General features: G+C 32.2%; 3 protein-coding genes across 4 annotated transcripts; all 3 read left to right on the top strand.

The window, feature by feature from the left end:
* Positions 1-1,148: 1,148 nt before the first annotated feature.
* LOC106752427 (WRKY transcription factor WRKY24) lies at positions 1,149-4,322 on the top strand. Its single transcript, XM_014634109.2, has 5 exons — positions 1,149-1,558; positions 1,822-2,001; positions 2,099-2,664; positions 2,767-2,928; positions 3,585-4,322. Exons 1-5 carry the CDS (start codon positions 1,313-1,315, stop codon positions 4,009-4,011), a joined length of 1,581 nt encoding a protein of 526 aa, XP_014489595.1. The 5' UTR covers positions 1,149-1,312; the 3' UTR covers positions 4,012-4,322.
* A 4,874-nt stretch (positions 4,323-9,196) lies between these two features.
* On the top strand, positions 9,197-10,806 carry LOC106752440. The gene has a single exon (XM_014634124.2). The coding sequence runs from the start codon at positions 9,208-9,210 to the stop codon at positions 10,804-10,806; it is 1,599 nt and encodes a 532-aa protein (XP_014489610.1). The 5' UTR covers positions 9,197-9,207.
* Positions 10,807-13,773: 2,967 nt separating this feature from the next.
* LOC106752439 (cation/H(+) antiporter 15) lies at positions 13,774-17,131 on the top strand. 2 transcript variants are annotated; one of them, XM_022777145.1, is made up of 3 exons: positions 13,774-13,954; positions 14,776-15,780; positions 15,874-17,131. In XM_022777145.1, the coding sequence occupies exons 1-3, from the start codon at positions 13,949-13,951 to the stop codon at positions 17,014-17,016; spliced, it is 2,154 nt and encodes a 717-aa protein (XP_022632866.1). In that variant the 5' UTR covers positions 13,774-13,948; the 3' UTR covers positions 17,017-17,131. The 2 variants fall into 2 exon arrangements, with proteins under 2 accessions (XP_022632866.1, XP_014489609.1); XM_014634123.2 differs by having other exon boundaries at positions 13,774-14,197.
* The last annotated feature ends 2,950 nt before the right edge of the window (positions 17,132-20,081 follow it).

The raw sequence follows: 20,081 nt of genomic DNA, 5'->3' as shown, positions 1-20,081 counted from the left end.
TTTTAATTCTCTATATAATTATAAGACTATCCATTTAAACTTGAATATTTGTCTAAGTTTATTCAAATAGTTATAATCAAAGTTGGATTTCATCTCTAATTATAATATCAAATATCACGAATGGTTAATTATTTGAAAAAAATAGTGTGTGAAATGTAAGAGAGGATGAAAATTACATACAATTTTAGTAAAGAAGAAGATTAATAACTTTTTTTTTCTTTAATTGATATAATTAACTTAAACAATATTGTATGTTTATATATCTTTTGCAATATTTTATTTTAGTATAATAACCACTAATAACTATGTACATCATATTCTTTTTATTTTATATTTTAAAATATTATACTACTTTTTTTTTCTTTATTAATGCTAAGACTAGTTTTAAACATTATATTATAAAATAACATATTTATAAAAAATATTATATATATATATATATATATAATTTTAATATTTTTAAAACTATTATTATATTCTAAATATTTATTATAATGCTACTTTACTTTTATTAACAGACAGTTAATTTTCTATTCTAGATAACTTGAATTTTAATATTATTCTAATCTTATTCAATTTGATTTGTGAGTTTTTTTAGTTTTTACACATTATGCAATAAAGTTGATATGTTTTGATTTATATAGTTTTATGTTTTCTCTTCAATTTTAAATTATATATATAGTTATTTTTTATTTATTTTTATGGTATTGTTTCATTATTATTATTATTTATTGTGTTAATTTTGTAACATTTTTATTATTATTTTATACTTTATAATATTATTACTAATTTCAATTTAAAAATAACTACTACTTGTGAAATGTATCGTAGAAACATGCATGTTGAAGAACATTAACGTCAGCACCTAGAATGTACCATGTTACACAACATACAAAATATCCTCAACATGGGTGAATTAAATTTCATGTCCAAAAACTCGCACAAATACAGAGCATGTTAATTCCGAAGAGACGCAACGGTTCAAAAACCAAAAGTAACACACAACAATGAAAAGATACTACTATCTCTTTTCTCCCGCCGCCAACTGGTCAAACCCACAACCTTTGACCAACATAAAAACTATACTATTTTTTTTTTCCTTCAAATAGTATTAATAAAAATTAAGATTAAAATTAAAATAGTCATACATACCTTCCCAGAAATCTCTTCTCAGTTCTCTCATCTTTTGCCATTCAACACGTAACTATTTTCTTCCTCTCTTCCTATTCCTTCTTCTTAACCCAAAACCTTCATATTTTTCATCTCTCTTTTCTCTCATAGCCTTCTTCTTTTTCTTCCTCAGACTTATCTCATGACCACTTCTTTCTCTGACCTTCTCTCTTCTCCCACCGACCGGAACTCCGAAAGACCTCAAGAGTTGTCGGATCAAACAGGTTCTGCTGTGCCAAAATTCAAGTCCACACCACCTCCATCTCTCCCTATCTCTCATCCTCAAAATCATCCTCTTCCACCCATTTCTCCTTCTTACTTTAACATCCCTCATGGGTTAAGCCTCGCTGAACTTCTTGACTCCCCAGTTCTCCTTCACTCTTCCAACGTAAGTCAACCTTCATCTCCTTTCTTTTTGCTTTCAGTATCTCCTTCAACAAGAAACTGTTAAAAAAGTAAAATATCATGCTTGAAGATTTATATCAGATGTGTAATCAGACATGCTTAAATCTTCATCGTTTTTTTTTTTTCATGATGGTGTACCCTTTTTTTTTATAATCTCTTGCTGCTTGTGTTTGTGAATATGGCGCATATAACTAAGTTTGTTATTGGGTAAATGGGTTTGTGTCTTTTGGTTGTTTGCTAATTCAGGTTTTGCCATCTCCGACCACTGGATCATACGCTGGTCAAGGCTTCAATTGGAAGAGCAGTTATGGGGAAAACCAGCACCATGTCAAAGAAGAAGACAAAAGCTTCTCAAGTTTCTCCTTCCAAACGCAAACACAAACACAGATTCCTCTTACATCTTCAACTGGATTTCAATCTTCAAACGTGTGTGACCGATTTCAATGCACAGACTTCTTTAAAATTCTATGCTTTATATAACAAATTGAGTTAACTCTTTGAAGTGCTTTTTGTTTATAAACAGGGGTGGAGTTTCCCGGAAACTGCTAAACAAGATGGATTCTCTTCAAGAATGAATATGAGTATGGTGAAAACTGAAGCCTCTTCAGCGATGCAGAGTTTCAACTCTGAGAATAATAACCACAACAGTGCTGGTATTCAATCAGATTATAGCAGTTACCAGCCACAGGTTCAGACCTTAAGCAGAAGGTCAGATGATGGGTACAATTGGAGGAAATATGGGCAAAAACAAGTGAAAGGAAGTGAAAATCCAAGAAGCTACTACAAGTGCACATACCCCAGTTGTCCAACAAAGAAAAAGGTTGAGAGGTCCTTAGATGGACAAATTACTGAGATTGTTTACAAAGGTAGTCATAATCATCCCAAGCCTCAGGCTAACAAGAGGAACTCATTGTCTGCCTCATCACTTGCAATAAACAGCGTCAACAATGAAATAACACAAGCCACTCATCACATGGATTCGGTTGCAACTCCAGAAAACTCATCCATATCAATGGAAGATGACGACTTTGGTCAGAGCAAATCAGGAGGAGATGAGTTTGATAATGATGAACCTGATGCCAAAAGATGGTGAGTTTTTTAATTTTCCTTTTCGTGTGATTCACTTCATTAACCACGTGTTATTATCCCTTCAATAAAAAAACCATTTTTTTTTTATCAATATTACTCCAGGAGATTAGAAGGTGAAAATGAGGGTATATCAGCTGTTGGAAGTAGAACAGTGAGAGAACCCAGAGTTGTGGTTCAGACAACCAGTGACATCGATATTCTAGATGATGGATACAGATGGAGGAAATATGGGCAGAAAGTAGTAAAGGGAAATCCAAATCCAAGGTAAAAAGCTCTTTTTTCATCTCTTTCTTTATATATTTATATGATAAAAATAATAGTCCAACATTATGAAAATTGTTCTACTTTAAACTTTATCAAGAATAGTGTACAGAGAACCCATCAGAGTTTTCAATTACTGCTACTTGGAATACAATAATATTTTGTGTAAACAACAAAAGTAATCTGGTGGGAAGAGAAAAAAAGAAGAAAGCTTATTAATACAATAAGAGATATGAAAGAAAATAATATAAGATTCAATAAGACGGAAAAGTAATAACATGGTAAGGTATATAGTTTGATAATGGAAATAATACAAGCAATATTCAATAAGTATTTATACTGGTATAGAGTTTACAATCCTTGACTATTCAAATGTTCCATACACACATCACAAAATCCACGATCTTAAAAATATCTATATACGTATCTGATTGATTAGGTACGTTAGCACCAGTGATTCTTTGTTGGAATATTCTAAAGTATGCGCACTCTAGTTTTCTTTGCTTTTGCGTTGTCTTAACCCTTATCTTTGGTCAAATTTGGCAACCATCGTTTCTCTCACGTGTGCATGGGAATCAAAGCATGACATGATGCCTAAACAATATTCCCAGAAACTGTTTTCTTACTTGTTTGTGTTTTGCGTTTTGCGACTGATGCAGGAGTTACTACAAATGCACATTCACAGGATGTCCAGTGAGAAAGCACGTAGAGAGAGCTTCACATGACCTAAGGGCAGTGATCACAACCTATGAAGGAAAGCATAACCATGACGTGCCAGCAGCACGTGGCAGTGGCAGCAACTCTATCAGCAGAGCAGTGCCTATAAACGCTACCACAAACAGCACCACTAGTGCAGCAACTTCCATATACAGTAACAATTCTCACCAGAATCTTAGACCACCAGCACCAGAAAGGACACAACACTACAACCCCAATATGCAGCAGGGCTCAGGAAGTTTTGGATTCTCAGGGTTTGGGAATCCATTAATGGGGTCTTACATGAACCAACATTCTGACAATGTGTTCGCTTCTAGAGCCAAGGAGGAGCCAGGAGATGACTCGTTTCTTGACTCTTTGCTATGTTAAAGGAAGGTTGGACTTTTTAGAAGGGGTTGGCTTAGGATTTTATTTGACCAATAATTAAGATCTTCATTCCATTTATTTAAAACTTTCACATGCAGTTGTGTAAGTATTTTTATATCTCCTCTTAAGTTAGAGTTTGAGTTTCATATGAAATTTTAACTCTAACTTAAAAGACAGCACCAAAAATACTTAAGAAATTGCATGTAAGTTTTATCTATTTTTTTATTTTGTTTATTATATTTCCATACCCACCCACACAGGATTGTTATATATACTGAACAGGTTTTTTACTGTTATATATCTTTCATTTCATACCATCATTATTTTGAGAGTCTGGTAAATTCGGGAGCTAGAATCTCGCTCATCTGCTACGTATTAATATGACATACCATGTATTACAGTCATTTCACATTTATTTCGTAGAAAAAGTAAACACAAAATAGCAGTGTATAACTTGTATTATATCCAAGAAATAAGTATCTTGATGGTGACAGTTTAGCAGATTTGGAGAAGCATGTGTGAGTGGTTTTGTATTTGATTAGGGCAATATATTTAGTCAAACTGAGAATTAATTCCTTGGTGGGTAAGGTAGCTAGTGAACATCAACTTAATAGTTTTTTCCATTTTTATTTCTTTAAACAAATAGCTGTCATCCTATCGAAGTGGGGTGATGAGGATTGGGGTGAGAGCAAAGTTCTGGGAGAGAACAGTGTTCATACGAGGCTGAGCTTTTTAATGTGTCGTGCAAGTTATCAATTCTTCACTAATATATATAAATGAGATGGAAAATAGAAAAAGGAAAAAAATTACATACTTGCATGTTTTTATAAGATCAGAATTTCTTGTTTTTTTTTTTTTAGTATATGTATTTTAAATATATATATTTTTTTCAATAAGTTAAGCTAATGGACGAGTTGACTGATGGATTGACTGATAAATTTATTGATTAGTAGGTCGATCATTTTGCACGACTAATGAATTGATCGATAGATGATAAGATTGAATGTTGAATTAATCTTTAGTCAATAATATCCATTATTTAGTCAATTAATATTTATTAAGGCATGACCAAATCATGATTAAGTGAACAAAAAGATAAAAGCCTATAAAATGTTAATTATAAATAAATGTCTAAGGTATGATTGTTGATATATGTATCATTGTTTGTAATACTTTTATGATCGATCATCTATTGACTTTAACAAAGTACCTTCTATAGATATTATCGGAGAGGTATTGGACGAATGGGAGACCTTGGAGACCGAACAAATAAGAGACAATTGCGGTGCAAGACAAAGTTATCCGGAAACTTGTAGTACTCAAACAACCTATATTGAAACTTTTTGAAAGGTGTTAGACAAACAAGAGACCTTGGAAACTGATCGAACAAAAGACAAGAGCAACGCATGACAAAGCTATCTATGGGAATTCACAATACTCGACCGACCTATATCGAAACATTTTGGCATCTATCATGGGGCTGAACAAACATTTCTTTTAATCTCATGGTAACTACAAGAAACATGACAAGCAATATAGTAATGAAAGACGTCAGCGAATTATCAACCATTCAATCAATCAGTTGGTTCGACCTCAATCTTTTGGTCTTAACCATTCGGTTGGTTATTCGGCCTTAACCTCTAAACCTCAATTTCTCTATCGATTTTTCAATATTGACATTTCGTCTTGATTACCTCCACCTTTCGACCTCAACCATTTGGTCAATCATTCAACCTCAACCTTTTGACCTTGATTTCTATGTCGACTTTTCAATCTAGACATTATGGCTCAGCCATTCGACCTCAACCATTTGGTCGACCATTCGACCTCAACTTCTGGGCCTCAATTTCCATATCGAATTTTCAGTCATGAAATTTTGGTTCGATTATTCGTCCTCAACCTCTGGGCCTCAATTTCTTTATCGAATTTTCAATCTTGAAATTTTGGCTTGACCATTTGACCTTTACCACTCAGTTTCATCCTCTTGGCCTTCGATTGACCTCTAACTCCCAGTCTCATCCTCTTGTGATCGACTTAAAACATTAAGGTAAAGGCGAGTTCCATCCAAGAAATCTCTCTCGAAAACTCCATTGGGGTGAGTTCTAACTAAAGAACCCCTCTTGATCAAACTAAAATGTTGGGCTAAAGGCGAGTTCCAATCAATGAACCTCTCTCGAAAACTCAATCAGCTAAGGACGAGTTCCAACCAAACCCTTCTTGGTCGGACTATAATAACATTCGACATACACGACCGTGAGGTACTGTTTTTCTTTACAAACCCCTTCGTCCCTTTAGTTATAAGTACTTGAGTGCCAGTACATTGTACATATCTTTTTGTTCAATAAGTCAAACTGATTGATAGGTCGATTATCTCAATCAATTGATAGGTCGACCAATTGACTAACAGATTACTAACCGACTAACAGGTTAATCGATCGACTGATAAGACTAATCAATTACAAAATAAAGATTGGATTAACATTTAACAAATAATAACAAAAAAATCAACTAATTAGTACTTATTTAAATATAATCAAACTACAATTACACCAATAAAAGATAAAAACTCTTAACACCAACTATAAATAAATAAAGATAGGGTTAAATATGTTTTTAGTCCCTATACTTTGAGGCGATTTTGGTTTTAGTCCATTTTCAAACTATGGTACAATTTAGTCCTTCAACTTTAGAAAACTCTGGTTTTAGTCCTTTTTACCAAATTTTTTAAACTTTATTTGTTGTTTCAAGCACGTTTTATTATAGCATTTGGATTGTTTACACTGTTTGACATATTTTTACTTCAATGTTAATTGAGAAACGCGTTTGAAACAACAAATAAAGTTAAAAAAATTTGGTAAAAATGACTAAAACCAGAATTTTCTAAAGTTGAAGGACTAAACTGTACATAGTTTGAAAATGGACTAAAACCAAAATCGTCTCAAAGTATAGGGACTAAAACCATATTTAACCCATAAAAATATAATGTATAATTATTGATATATACATCATTGTATTTAATATGTTTCCTATCGGTAATCTATATTAAATACATGTATTATTCAAACAATGTTAACCGAATGAGAGATCTTGAAAACCAAACGAAAAAAAAAAACATAAACAGTGTACGAAATAACTATCCAAAAACAGTATTAAACTAACAGAAGACCATAGTGACCTACCAAACAAAAAAAATAAAAACAACGTAAGATAAAATTATTCAAAAACTGACAGTACTCAACCAGTGTATCCCGAAACATTGTATATATTACTTCTTCCTTTTTATATACTTTAAACAAAATTCATAAAATTAATTCTTCTTATGTTAATGATTGATATATTAATTCACGTTCCATTTTTATTTTTACTAATTATTATTAATTGCACACCACACCATCATTACCAACACTCTTTTATTGTAATTTTGATCAGATTAATGACATTGAGAATGGAGAGTCGAATAAATGAAAATTAATAATTGTTATTATTAGTTCTTATATTCTCTTATTATTATAGCAGCACATATATTCATTTCTTTTAGCAAGGAGACAAAAAATTGAAAAAAGTATTAAAATTGTAAAATACCTCGTATAGGATAATTTTTGTTCAAATTTACCTTAATAAAGATAAAAACGATTAGCATGTTTGATGTATTTTAATTAAGTTTAGGGTAAGTTCAACGAGTACGGAATTCTAAGTATCGATTTCTAACGTTAGCCACGAATTGATGGATAATGGGTTTATTTCTTGGATATTAATGTTTCCTTAAATGACTGTTAATTAGGGTTAAACATGATTTATTTTCTTAAGTTTGAAAGCAAGATCTTTAAAAAGTTACATGACCACATGATGAGTTTTTCATAAGAAAATATGATAGCTATTATCAAAAGTATTTTCTTACTTTTATTAAGATGAGTAAATTCTTATATATATAGATAAATGGGATACGTATATACTTTTTTGTGTGTTACCTATTTATTGTTTTGAGAATTTAAATTTTTATATCCTTAATACATAATATATGCGAAAATATCTTAAATATATAGGCAGTCAAATAATTATAACAAAATTCTTTTATTGTGTATGATCATTCGTGAATGAATGACAACGTAAAAATGTTACATATTTTTAGTATATTATACTAAAATTTTCCTTTAAAAGTATGAAAATTTTTATGCTGAAAACTACTCAAACTTTTCTGCTATTTTAATTAAGTTTTTGATTTCTATATGTAGTCTATTTTATTTTATTTTTTAAAAAGTACCTGTCTAAGGCTAATGAGGTATCTGTCTAAGGCTCAAGTCATATCAAACTCCTAACTTATATATATATATATATATATATATATATATATATATATATATATATATATATATATATATATTCAAATTAATAGGTGGTAAGTATATAATATTATTTGTAGTTAACTTGAAAATGAGATCATGCAACTTTAAAATATTATACAAATTAATGTTGTGCATTATTGAAGAATATTTATTATTGATCATTTTGAAAGTTATGAGAAAATTATTGTTCTACTTTTATTTTGGTGAACATGTGCAAATCACATAGTATTGATTCATAATAATTAAATTAATTCCTTTTCTCGTCTGAATAAGTTTTTTAATAAATTACAAAACTAGTTTTGTTTGTCATTTGAATTATACAAATCACATTCCCGAACTAACTTTTATTTTTATTTGAATTCTGATAATGATTTTATTTAGAAAAAAAGATAAATGAAAATATTTTGTTATCCTTAAAAGGTAATAAATTTTGAAAATTGAAAATACCTAATTAAAGAAACAAATCAATGATCTATCAACATATAATTTACAATTTTGCAATATTATCACGGCAATTAAATCATCACTTTATTTATCACATTGTACAAGAAATTTTAAAGTCGTAAGTATTTTATTTTGATATTTTATTATGTTAAAATTATTAGTAACGTTAAATTTAAATTATTAGAAAACTAAATTAAATCAAATTTAAGAGAAATATTATTATTTTTTTAGTAAAAGTAAAAGAACTAAATTAAATTAAAAAAAATTCTAGGAGTGTAATTTAAAATAAAAACTAAATTAAATAAATAGTGGCAGTTTTGTTATTTCACATAAATTAAGTGACACTAGGCTGAACAACCATGACCTCTAGTCAACGGTTATTTAGACGTTTCAAGAAACCCGCGCGCGCCAAATGAAACTTGCGAGTTTCCCGTTTTACCCTTCAAACCAGGCTCAAATTTCAAACCCTACCCCTTTCTCTCGTAGTACTCTTTTCTTCTTCTTCCCTGAGGTTACACCGAACCAGTCCATGGAGCCACCCGCAGCGAAACACGGCTCCTTGCGGAACATTCTGGTTCGTCTATTCTCCTTCGCCGTTCTCATCCTCGCCACGCGATTCGCCATCATCGTCACCGTCCGCGGCGGGTCCTGCGAATCCGCCGATTTCTGCTTCTTCTCCGAAAACCTTACTCTGTCCTCCCCCTCCCCCTCCTTTGACGCCGGAGATCCGTTTACCGGCAAGAACTGGCGCCGTTCCGTCGAGTACTACGCCGCCATTTTCCAGGACCTCATTGCAGACGGCTTCCTCTCCCCGAACTCCCGCGCCCTCTGCATCGACACGCCCGCGGGCGAGGACGTCCTCGCTCTAAAAGAGGTCGGCATCGTCGACTCCGTCGGAATCTTTAAGAAACCGTCGCCGCCGCTGATCCTCCACGGTGACGGCCGCTGGCATCCGTTCTCAGGTGACTCATTCGACTTCGAGTTCTCCGGCAACGGCGGCTTGGAACGTTCCCCGCGCCCGGCGGAGTTCGCCGCGGAGATCTGCCGCACGCTCCGTCCCGGCGGTTTCGCGGCAGTGCATGCGGCAGTGAGAGACGCTTACAGCTTCGATTCTTTGCTTGAATTGTTTAAATGCTGTGAATTGATCAGAACTAGAGAAATCAACGGTGTTGAATCCTCTCTGGTTCTTGAAATCTTGTTCAAGAAGAAAAAGGAAAACCTTAATTTCGAAATGGAAAGTGTAGATAGTGGCAATTTCGGGAATAAGTGCTCTGTTCCTGGGTATAAACGTGAAATGGTTAAAAATGCAGAGGCATTGATTGAGGAAGAGCCATTGAAACCTTGGACTTTATTAAAGAAAAATGTGAAGAACGTAAAGTACTTAACTTCTTTTGTTGACATAACCTTTAAGAATAGGTATGTTTATGTTGATGTAGGAGCTAGGAATTATGGTTCTAGCATAGGAAGTTGGTTTAGGAAGCAGTATCCAAAGCAGAATAGAACCTTTGAGATTTATGCAATTGAGGCTGATAAATCATTTCATGAAGAGTATAGGGAAAAGAGAGGAGTAACATTGTTGCCCTATGCAGCTTGGGTGAGGAATGAGACATTGTTCTTTGAGATCACCAGAGACCCTAGCAAGCAAGTGACGGTGAAAGGGAGAGCCATGGGGAGGATCAACCCTGTGCAGACCTCTTCTAGCCATATGGGTGATATGGATAAAATTCAGGGTTTTGATTTTGCAGAGTGGCTCAATAGTGCTGTTACAAAAAGAGATTTTGTGGTGGTGAAGATGGATGTGGAAGGGACTGAGTTTCATCTCATCCCAAGGTTGATTCAGACCGGGGCTATCTGCTTGATTGATGAGCTCTTCCTTGAGTGCCATTACAATAGGTGGCAGAGATGCTGCCCTGGTCAGAGAAGTACAAAATATCACAAGACCTATTCTCAATGCCTGAATCTGTTTACTTCACTTAGAAGTTATGGAGTTCTAGTACATCAATGGTGGTGATAACTGATAATATAATCCACAAGAAACATACTCTTTTTTGTGCTCTTTTAACATTTTGTGTATAGAGATATAGATATTCTTTTTATTGTTTTCCACAGTGTAGATATGAAGTTACACAATTAAATTGGTTCTCTCTCCATTTTCATGTCCGCTGATGAAGAGTTGAGTTAATGAAAGATTTTGCACATTCTTCTGTATTTATGCAGCTTCTTATGAGGTAATGTTTTTGCTCAGTTGCAGCTTGAGTGACACTGACAGGTTAATGGTATCAATGTTACAAGTATACAAGTTTTTGAAGTTTGTTTGAAAAGAAAGATAACTACAGGAGCCGGATTATTGTATTTAAATAATAGTGTTTTGTCAATATTTCATCATCATGCATATAAGCAGCTACTAGTAATGGAAGCGTAATTGTTGTCTGCATAAATCTCCTAAATTAAACCTCGTTATGGTCATTTGCAAGTGGGTCTGCATTAGGAAACCTACCTTGCACTCAGACATTATTGAGCAGGACATGAAATGTTCATAAACGAAGTTTTTAGTGTCATGTCCATGGTCCATTTCAATACGATTCTTAGTATAAGATATAGGGCATGCTTATGAACCTTTTCACTTTGAGATTAATGTTAGAAAAAACATGTTCTTAAATTAGAACAGATTAATGCATAAGTTAATTAACTGAAGAATGTTTAAGTATGGACATTTTAGAGAAGTGGAATTTCTTTTGTGATAACATTAACTCATGTTGCTACTCTGATGTATTGTACTTGTAGAATACTATTTAAGTTACAGCTTTCAATTTAAATTCAGGGTCAGTATAATTGCAGAATGTTAACAAATCAGTAACAATATTACTGATTTTACTGATGCTTTATTTGGTAGGGTAGAACTCCCTGTAGTTCTACTATCTTTTAGGTAAAATATGAGGTTAAAATTCTAATTCGATAAAGTAGTTGAACAAACCGAATAGGAGAAGGTTTAATATAGAAATTCTTAAGTGTTCAACTCAAGTGGTATTTCTACTAAAGCTGAATAGAAGTTAAGCTGGAAACATTTAATGTATATGTTTCGTTTATGGTGATGATGTAGAGTTTATATTTATAGACTTAAAAGTAGTGAGACAGCGGGTTTTGTAGAATAAGATAGAACAAAATTAGCATTTTTTAATGTTAAGAGGGTCTTAAGTTCAATTTCAAATCCAAATATATTAAACTTTATTATATTCGCTGTAAGATTGAAATTCGCTCTTTCGAATGACAATATCAAAATTTATTTTAGAATAGATTGGTATAATCAAGTATTTAACACAAGTCTCTTACACTTTTGGTTAAAAAAAGAAGAGATCATCATCCAAATTAAGAAATTGATGGTTCAGTGAAACTTATATTGGTCTCCTTCAGCAGAAGTTGGATTTCTAATATAAGTTTACTTTGTATTATTTATCTAAGCGGTTTGTATTATTTTTAATATAAATTTATTTAAAGCTATTTGAATAATTTTTATTTTCAATTAAAAAACAAGAAATTTTCAAATTTTTACTCACTTCTCTTTCGTTTTTTGTTTTTTTCAATCATTTCTCTTTCATCTCTTTTATTCCAACATTTTCTTTGTCATTTTTACACTAGTTCAAACTGGAAAAAAAAAAAAAATCATTTTCTAATTCTAATCCGCATTTCTCATTTTTCAAATTTGTTTCTCTCTCATCTTCATCCTCTTTCTTACCCACATACAATAATCCCAATCTGTAACACTGTAATCGGTTGATCTTGTTTTGTTCATTAATTTGTTTTTTATTTTACTAACAAAATAATTGATGATGTTAATGTTGATTTTTAATTGGAGGATTGTGTTATTGTTATTAAATTCCTTTTTTAAATTTTAAAACTAGTAGTTTATCTTCAAGGAGATTTGATATTTTGACTATTAAAATGAGAGAACAAATTAAAAGTAAGGAAGGTAGATTAAGGTTAAGTAAGTGTTTTTTATTTTTATTTCTAGTTGGAACTACTATTAAAATGATAGAAAGAAAGTTAGAGTGCAAGAGATGAAAGGGAAAGAGTTGAGAAGAATATGAGAAATGTCTTCTTTTTTTATTTTTGAAAATGAAAATTATTCAAATACCATTTATCTTAAAACTTAGAAGTATTTTTGTCTACTAAAACTTAATATATTTTGCTAAAATATACGAACTAAATTTTTTTTATACATGTTAAAAAACCTCTTTATCTAATATGCCAAAATTAACTTTACTTTATCAATAGGATAATTTAACTTTTTTATTGATAATTGAAAACCAAGCTTTTTGTATCCTTGTTTTCTTGGCCGCAACACAACAAACAAAGTAGATATAAAAATATAACCTAATAAAATTAAACTCCTTTTACTTTTTATCAAGTACAGAAAATTAATTATGCTTGAAAATAAAATAAGTTAAACTAAAATTATATTTCCTTGTATTTTCTCAAGTTATTACTTTAATATCCCTTATTAAGATGTTAATGTAATATTTTAAAAATGTATGAGTATATATAAAAAAGGATGATAATGTAATGTTTTTAAAACAAAAGGAATGTTTGTATAAAATTTCAAAAAATGAAATTTTAATATAATTGAGAAAAAAAATAAGAATTTATCAGTGTAATTTCCTGAAATATGAGCTAAAGACAAATAAATTAAAATAGTGTCAATCAACTTGTCGATACAAATGATAACAGTTTGTATCTCTTAATTAAATAGTTCAAAATTCATTTCTACTTAATATAGAAAAAAAATTGAATGGTAGAAGGAAAATCATGTTTGTATGCCTTTACAGAAACTACATAAAAAAAGAGAGTATGTTAGGTGGAAAAAATATATATAAATAATTATATAAAGTATAAGAATAGTATTACAGTAAATGTTTTCAAAATATTTTTTGAATGAAGATTTATTATTGCGTGATCTGATGCCATTTACTTGTTTGGATGTATTGTTTTTAAAATTCCATTCTAAGATTAACGATTTTTGGTGAAGAAATTCAAAAGTTATAAAAGGGAAGCATTAATTAGGTTTTACTTTGATTGTCTCTGTTTATCTCATCCATTCATGATCACAATTATCTCCCAAATGGGTTCTTGCATGACATTTTCTTGAAGCTCCATCCATGGAGGTAGGTCAGGAAAACTTCATTCGCAGTACCGTAAGTGTTGCAACCAATTCTCTTGGAGAGCCTTTCATATGTCATAGCACAACCAATCAAATCAACTCCAAGGGAATCTGGTTTGGAGATGACCCACTTACATATTCTCTCCCCATTTTCTTGCTCCAACTTTTTCTCATGTTCATCTTCACCCATTTCTTTTACATTATTCTCAAGCCTTTTGGTCAAACGGCTGTTGTTTCTCAAATTCTTGTAAGCTTTAATTTCTAATGCTCCTATCTGATTTCATGGTGCAATTTGTGACAGATTATTCCTCCATCTTCTATTTCTATGTTGTGATTAATGTAAATAGTTGCATTTAATTTTGTTTGAGAAAAATGAAAACTCGTTACACAAAGTTCTTAAAGAGATATTGTGTTCGATGTTGTCAATTTCATGGACAGAATCCTTTTTATGAAAACAAATGCATTTTCTAAACCAATTGATTATACACGAACTCCTTTTCATATTATGTAGTTGTCCATAGTCACAACCTTTGAATCGATTGATTGATGTGTTTGCATTTGATCAATGGTGTACCTTGTGATGCAAATTATGGATTGTAGGGGGCAAATCTTCTGAGAAGATTTCTTGTTTTATTTGTTAATATATGAAAATATTGTTCTTATTAAAAATTTTATCTTACTTTCTTACTGTAGTATGAAAATTTATATAAAAATTTCTAAATACGATGTTGAATAATTTATTTATTTTTACTTGATTGTGGTTTCTTGAAAGCACGAAAGTAGATGCGTGTCTAATTCAGTTTTTCAATGTTTTTTGTTAACCAGGGTGGTATGACTTTAGGTCCTTCTATTCTTGGACACAGTGCAACATTTTCTGAGAAGGTTTTCCCATTAAAAGAGAGAAGTGTGCTTGATACAGTGACTTTTTTTGGATTTATGTTATTCATCTTCTTAAGTGGGGTAAAGATAGATCCAACCATCACTTTTAGATTAGGTAGAAGGAATTGTGTTGTAGGAATTGCAGGCTATTTTGTTCCGTACATTCTTGCCAAAGTGGTTTTGTATATCCTCAACCATTCCGCATCATTTGATAGTGATTCTTATAGGATGCTCTATGTTGTGATAGAAATTCAATGTATTGCAGCCTTTCCGGTAATCACTCGCTTTCTTTCTGAACTTCAGATCCTCAATTCAGAGATTGGGAGGTTGGCCGCTTCTTCTTCATTAGTGGCTGAGGCTTGCTTCATTGTAAACATGACATTAACATTTTTTATTAAGTTATCTTTAACAAAGTCAATAGTAGTATCTATTGGATCTTTCTTGTCCTCCCTAGTACTTTTTTTGTTCATCATATATGTAGTTCACCCAGCTGCATTATGGGCAATTCAACAATCACCAGAAGGAAAACCAGTGGAAGAAATTTACATTTGTGCAGTTCTTGTAACACTAATGATTTGTGGACTCCTAGGTGAAATCATTGGCATAAATGCACTTGCTGTGTCTTTCTTTATTGGGCTAGCTATACCTGATGGTCCGCCCTTGGGAGCAGCACTGGTAGACAAGCTTGATTGCTTTGTTTCTGTTGTGTGCATACCTATGCTTTTTATCATAGTTGGATTAAGGACAAATGTCTATGCCATACAGACCAAGAAGAACGTACTTGGAATTCAATTAATCATTTGCACTACTTTTTGTGGCAAAGTTTTAGGGGCTTTGTTGCCTCTCCTTTACCTTAGGATGCCAGTTCGAGATGCCTTTGCTCTTGGTTTTATAATGAACATCAAAGGCACGGTTGAAATGGCCTTGTTGATTACATTGAAATTGAAAAATGTAAGTTAAAATTTTAGTTCAAATCACATTATAAATTTAAAAAGCTTTTTGTTTTGAGCTTAACTAAAAGTCACTCTTCCATGTTTTTGGCAGATGGTGAATGATGAATGCTTTGCACTTATGGTTCTAAATTTGCTTTTTGTAAGCGGGATTGTGTCCCCTGTTGTAAAAAGTCTATATGATCCTTCAAGGAGGTTTCTTGCTTACAAAAGGAGGACACTTATGCATCACAACAATGATGAACAGTTGCGCATACTAGCTTGCATTCATAAACAAGAAAATGTTCTGGGTATTTTAAACCTCCTTTCTGCTTCCAATCCCACTAAAGAAAGCCCTATTGATTTAGTTGTGCTCCAACTTATTAAGCTTGTGGGGCGATCTTCCTCTGTTCTAGTTGCACATGTGCCGTGTAAGAAGTTCGGGGAACTTCCTACTCTAAGTGATCAGATTTTTAACTCATTCGACAAGTTTGCAGATGCATACAACGGCAAGATCACCATACATAGCTATAAAGGCATTTCTCCCTATGCTACAATGCATAATGATGTGTGCTACTTGGCACTTGAAAAGAGAACAACTTTTATTATATTACCCTTTCATAAGCGATGGATATTTGGGAGGACAACTGAGTCGTCTTTTCCTTTTCAGCAAATTAACAAACATGTTTTAGAGAAGGCTCCTTGCTCAGTTGGTGTCCTTATTGATCGTGGCAATCAGAAGATGTTTTGGTGTGGCCACACAAAGGAATCAACCTATCACGTGGCTGTGTTTTTCTTTGGGGGTGCAGATGATCGAGAAACACTTGCATATGCAAAGCGTATGTTGGATCAACCTTATGTCTACATTACGCTTTTTCTTTTTTCATCTACAACTGAAATTGTTGGAGGAACAGAAACAAGCAAAATGCTTGACACAGAAATCTTAAGTGAATTTAGGCTTAAGGCCTTCCGAAATGAGAGAGTTTCTTTCAAAGATGAGATGATAACCTCTGGAAGAGATTTACTTTCAGTTGTTGAATACATGGAGAGTTATTATGACCTTGTCCTGGTTGGGAGGAAGCATGGTGATTCAAAAGTAATGTCAGAACTTCATAAATGGAAGAATGGGGAATTGGGAGTTGTTGGAGAGATTCTTGTCTCTTTAAATGTTGGAGCCCAAACATCCATTTTAGTGGTGCAACAACAAACCAGATATTGGGGATCACGTAATCCAGAGGACTCTATAAGAAAAGTATAAGTATAGCAAAATTTAGGATTTGACAGAAACAATTATGCATATACCTCATGTACCTTTGATATAAATTTGTATACTTCCAATTTTGATTTTACCCTTTGTTTTGTATTTTCTCTTTGTAGTGTTTTTGTTCATTCTTAAATGACTTTAAGTCATGGTCATCATTATTTGATATGTAATATAAAACTATTTCATTTAGAAGTTCATTGAATAAAATCAATACAACGCAATAAGTCTGTTAACTTTAATACCTTAAAAATTATACCATTTGTATTTCTTATTAGTCTTCAATATTGTAAAACCTTTCTCACTTTTCATTTATAAACAAGAAGAACAATATATAAATGGAATACTTGAAGTCTATCAATCTATGTAAAAATAACTATATTAAAAAGATGACTGTGAAAGATATTGTTTTAATAGTGTATCTACATAGTAATCACTGGACTAAATAAGACACACCCTATTCTGCAAACCATTGTTTGCAGATGTTAAATTGTAACATGAACTGCTTAATATGTTTGTTAGCCTTCTTAACTATTAACTAGCCATTTTATACCAACTTCTACATCTTTGTTAAGATATTATAGATTCAAATCCAGTTAGATAACAACTACACCTTTGTGTGAGACCTACGTTATATTCTAAGCTGGTATGTTATCCCTGTCTTTAATCTTGCATCCTCTACTTTACCATGCTTGTTGTTTGACACCATATTCCCATGAGCAGATTACCATATGCTATAGTTTTAGTTAGACTCATTCAACTACTTCAAGCAAACTAACAACATCCACTCCATACAATGCATCTATCATGTGAATAAACCTATCGATAGATCACAACACCAGTGCCCCAAAAATATTATAAGTCGGCTTGCTCGGTCACCTTTATTCTAATACTTGGTTACGCAATTTGTTTCATTTGAATGTAGTTGCACATGAAGGTGCATTTGCTAGATTCTATTATTTTTGCATGATTACTTTTGTGATTGTATGTGGCTTTTAACCTTAATAAAAAGAAATTGACATTCATCTACGAAAATTACAGTAATTCTTTTGCTCCATAATAATCGATGTATTTATTAGTGGTAAAAAAAATCTACATCTTTAAATCTATTCATAATTATCTAAATCCATATAACTTTAAAGTTTATTTTACTTCATATTTCAATTCATATTTTTAGATTTTAAGTCTCATCCATTAATTAAATTTGGATCGGTATAAATTTTATAATTTCTTAGGTCTTAAAAATTCAAAATAAAAATGAGTTTGAGTTAGCTCAAGTTAAGAACTCACATTAGGTTAAACTTAGGTAAATTAAAAAGAATGAGTTTGGGCCAAAGTCATACAAAGTTTTGCTAGGATATGTCAAATTGAACCATGTCAAAGTCAAACCGAGGTAGCACAAATCCAAGTTAGCCTAAGGTAACCAAACCCAAATTAGATTAGGCAGGATGGAGCCCAATCTTAAGTTGGGCTAGGTCAATCTGTGTTGGGTCAAATCTATATCTAATTAGATCAAATCTCAACTATGTCAAGTTGGTTAGCTTGGATCCAGGTTATGTTGGGTTGGATCTATGTCAAGTCGAGTCAAGAATTGCTTAAATTGGGCTAAGTTGGTGGGGTCAACTTTAAGATGAGTTAACCTGAGTCCATGCTAGGCCAACTTTAACTCAGTCGCAAGACTGATCGAGTAGGGTTTGGCCTAGGTCAAGTTTGGTCCAAGTTAGGAATGGTTGGATCGGGCCAAAGTCATACAAATTTGGGTCTAATGTTAGATAAATTCGAACCCAAGTTAAGTATGATCAAGTTTATCATAGATAAGTTAAGTTAGGTTAGACACAAATGAAGTTGAACTAGGTTTAGATATGTCCTAAGTCAATTTCAGAATGAAATAGTCGAACATAAATTACTTTCGGTTAGATTTGGCCAATCACATGTTAGGCTTGATTAAGCCTAACCTCAGTGGACGACTCATATTAAACATAATTAGGTTAGAATCAGTTAAGTCAAGTTAAACTTAAATCAAATTGAATAGAGCTAAGTACATGTTAGACTAGGTTTGATCGAGATGAACTTTAGATTTGACAAACTAATAAGTTCACATTAGGTGGGATGTAGTAAAGTCGAACTTAAAATGAAATTAATGAAAATCCTAAAAGAAATTTACACAAATTTATAAAAAGTTGGATAGTTTTATTTTAAATTTGTCAAGACTCTATACATTATTACTTATTTAAATTACATATTTTTTTTTTGTATTACAATAATTGTTCTAAAGATTTTTTTTATTTGTTCTTTTAAATGTTCTCACTTTTGTTAGCAAAATCATGAAGGTGAAGTTATGAAGTTTTGATGATGCCAAATTCAAGTCAAGAGATTCAAGAAGACCATTTGAAGACTTATTTTATTATTCAAAGCTTTTGTAATAATTATAGTTTGAGGGTTTAGAACTTAGAATTTTTGTTAGGTTTTGATTCATGTTCTTCCAAACTGTGTAATTGCTATTCAGAATAAAAAACTCTCGGTTTTAATCGAGTAAACCAAGTTATAATCGATTAAAACATTGCAGAGGCTGAAAGCCCAATCAGTTCTGGAATAATCGATTAAAGCAAGTTTTAATCGATTAGCTAATCGATTAATCCTGAGAATAATTGATTAAAGCTAGCCGTTGGAGTTTTCTAACCGTTAAAAACTAGCTGTTGTACTAATCTTAATCGATTAACACTAATATTAATATATTAAAAGCGTTAAATGGTCAGTTATGAAGAACGAAAGAGTTTTTGGTTGAGTCTATAAATAGGCTTTCCTTATATATCATCAACAACTCTTCCTTGTGCTCAAATACTCTTAACTTTGTGAGAATTGTTGTGTTCTTACTCAACTAAGGAAACTCTTGCTTGTGGTGCTGGGACTTTGCTATTACGGTGACAGAGGAATAGTTGATTCATCCTTGGTATTGCTAAGGAAGTGATTGGAAGAGGTTCATCCTTCATAAAGCATTCAGAGGAGGTGATCCATCGCTTTGTGAGCATTCAAAGGAGGTGCAGATTCATCTCTTGTGGTTT

The sequence above is a fragment of the Vigna radiata genome, unplaced genomic scaffold (assembly GCF_000741045.1).
Source record: "Vigna radiata var. radiata cultivar VC1973A unplaced genomic scaffold, Vradiata_ver6 scaffold_158, whole genome shotgun sequence".
NCBI classification, from domain to species: Eukaryota; Viridiplantae; Streptophyta; class Magnoliopsida; order Fabales; family Fabaceae; genus Vigna; species Vigna radiata.
The sequence above is the reverse complement of the archived record's forward strand: the minus strand, read 5'-3'. Positions and strand labels throughout refer to the sequence as shown.

Coding starts and splice junctions, on each gene's coding strand:
- LOC106752427 (XM_014634109.2), top strand. CDS start 1,313: ATGACCACTTCTTTCTCTGACCTTCTCTCTTCTCCCACCGACCGGAAC. Junction 2,665..2,766: donor GAACCTGATGCCAAAAGATG/GTGAGTTTTTTA, acceptor ATATTACTCCAG/GAGATTAGAAGGTGAAAATG. Junction 2,929..3,584: donor AAGGGAAATCCAAATCCAAG/GTAAAAAGCTCT, acceptor CGACTGATGCAG/GAGTTACTACAAATGCACAT.
- LOC106752440 (XM_014634124.2), top strand. CDS start 9,208: ATGAAACTTGCGAGTTTCCCGTTTTACCCTTCAAACCAGGCTCAAATT.
- LOC106752439 (XM_014634123.2), top strand. CDS start 13,949: ATGGAGGTAGGTCAGGAAAACTTCATTCGCAGTACCGTAAGTGTTGCA. Junction 14,198..14,775: donor CTGTTGTTTCTCAAATTCTT/GTAAGCTTTAAT, acceptor TTTGTTAACCAG/GGTGGTATGACTTTAGGTCC. Junction 15,781..15,873: donor TTACATTGAAATTGAAAAAT/GTAAGTTAAAAT, acceptor TGTTTTTGGCAG/ATGGTGAATGATGAATGCTT.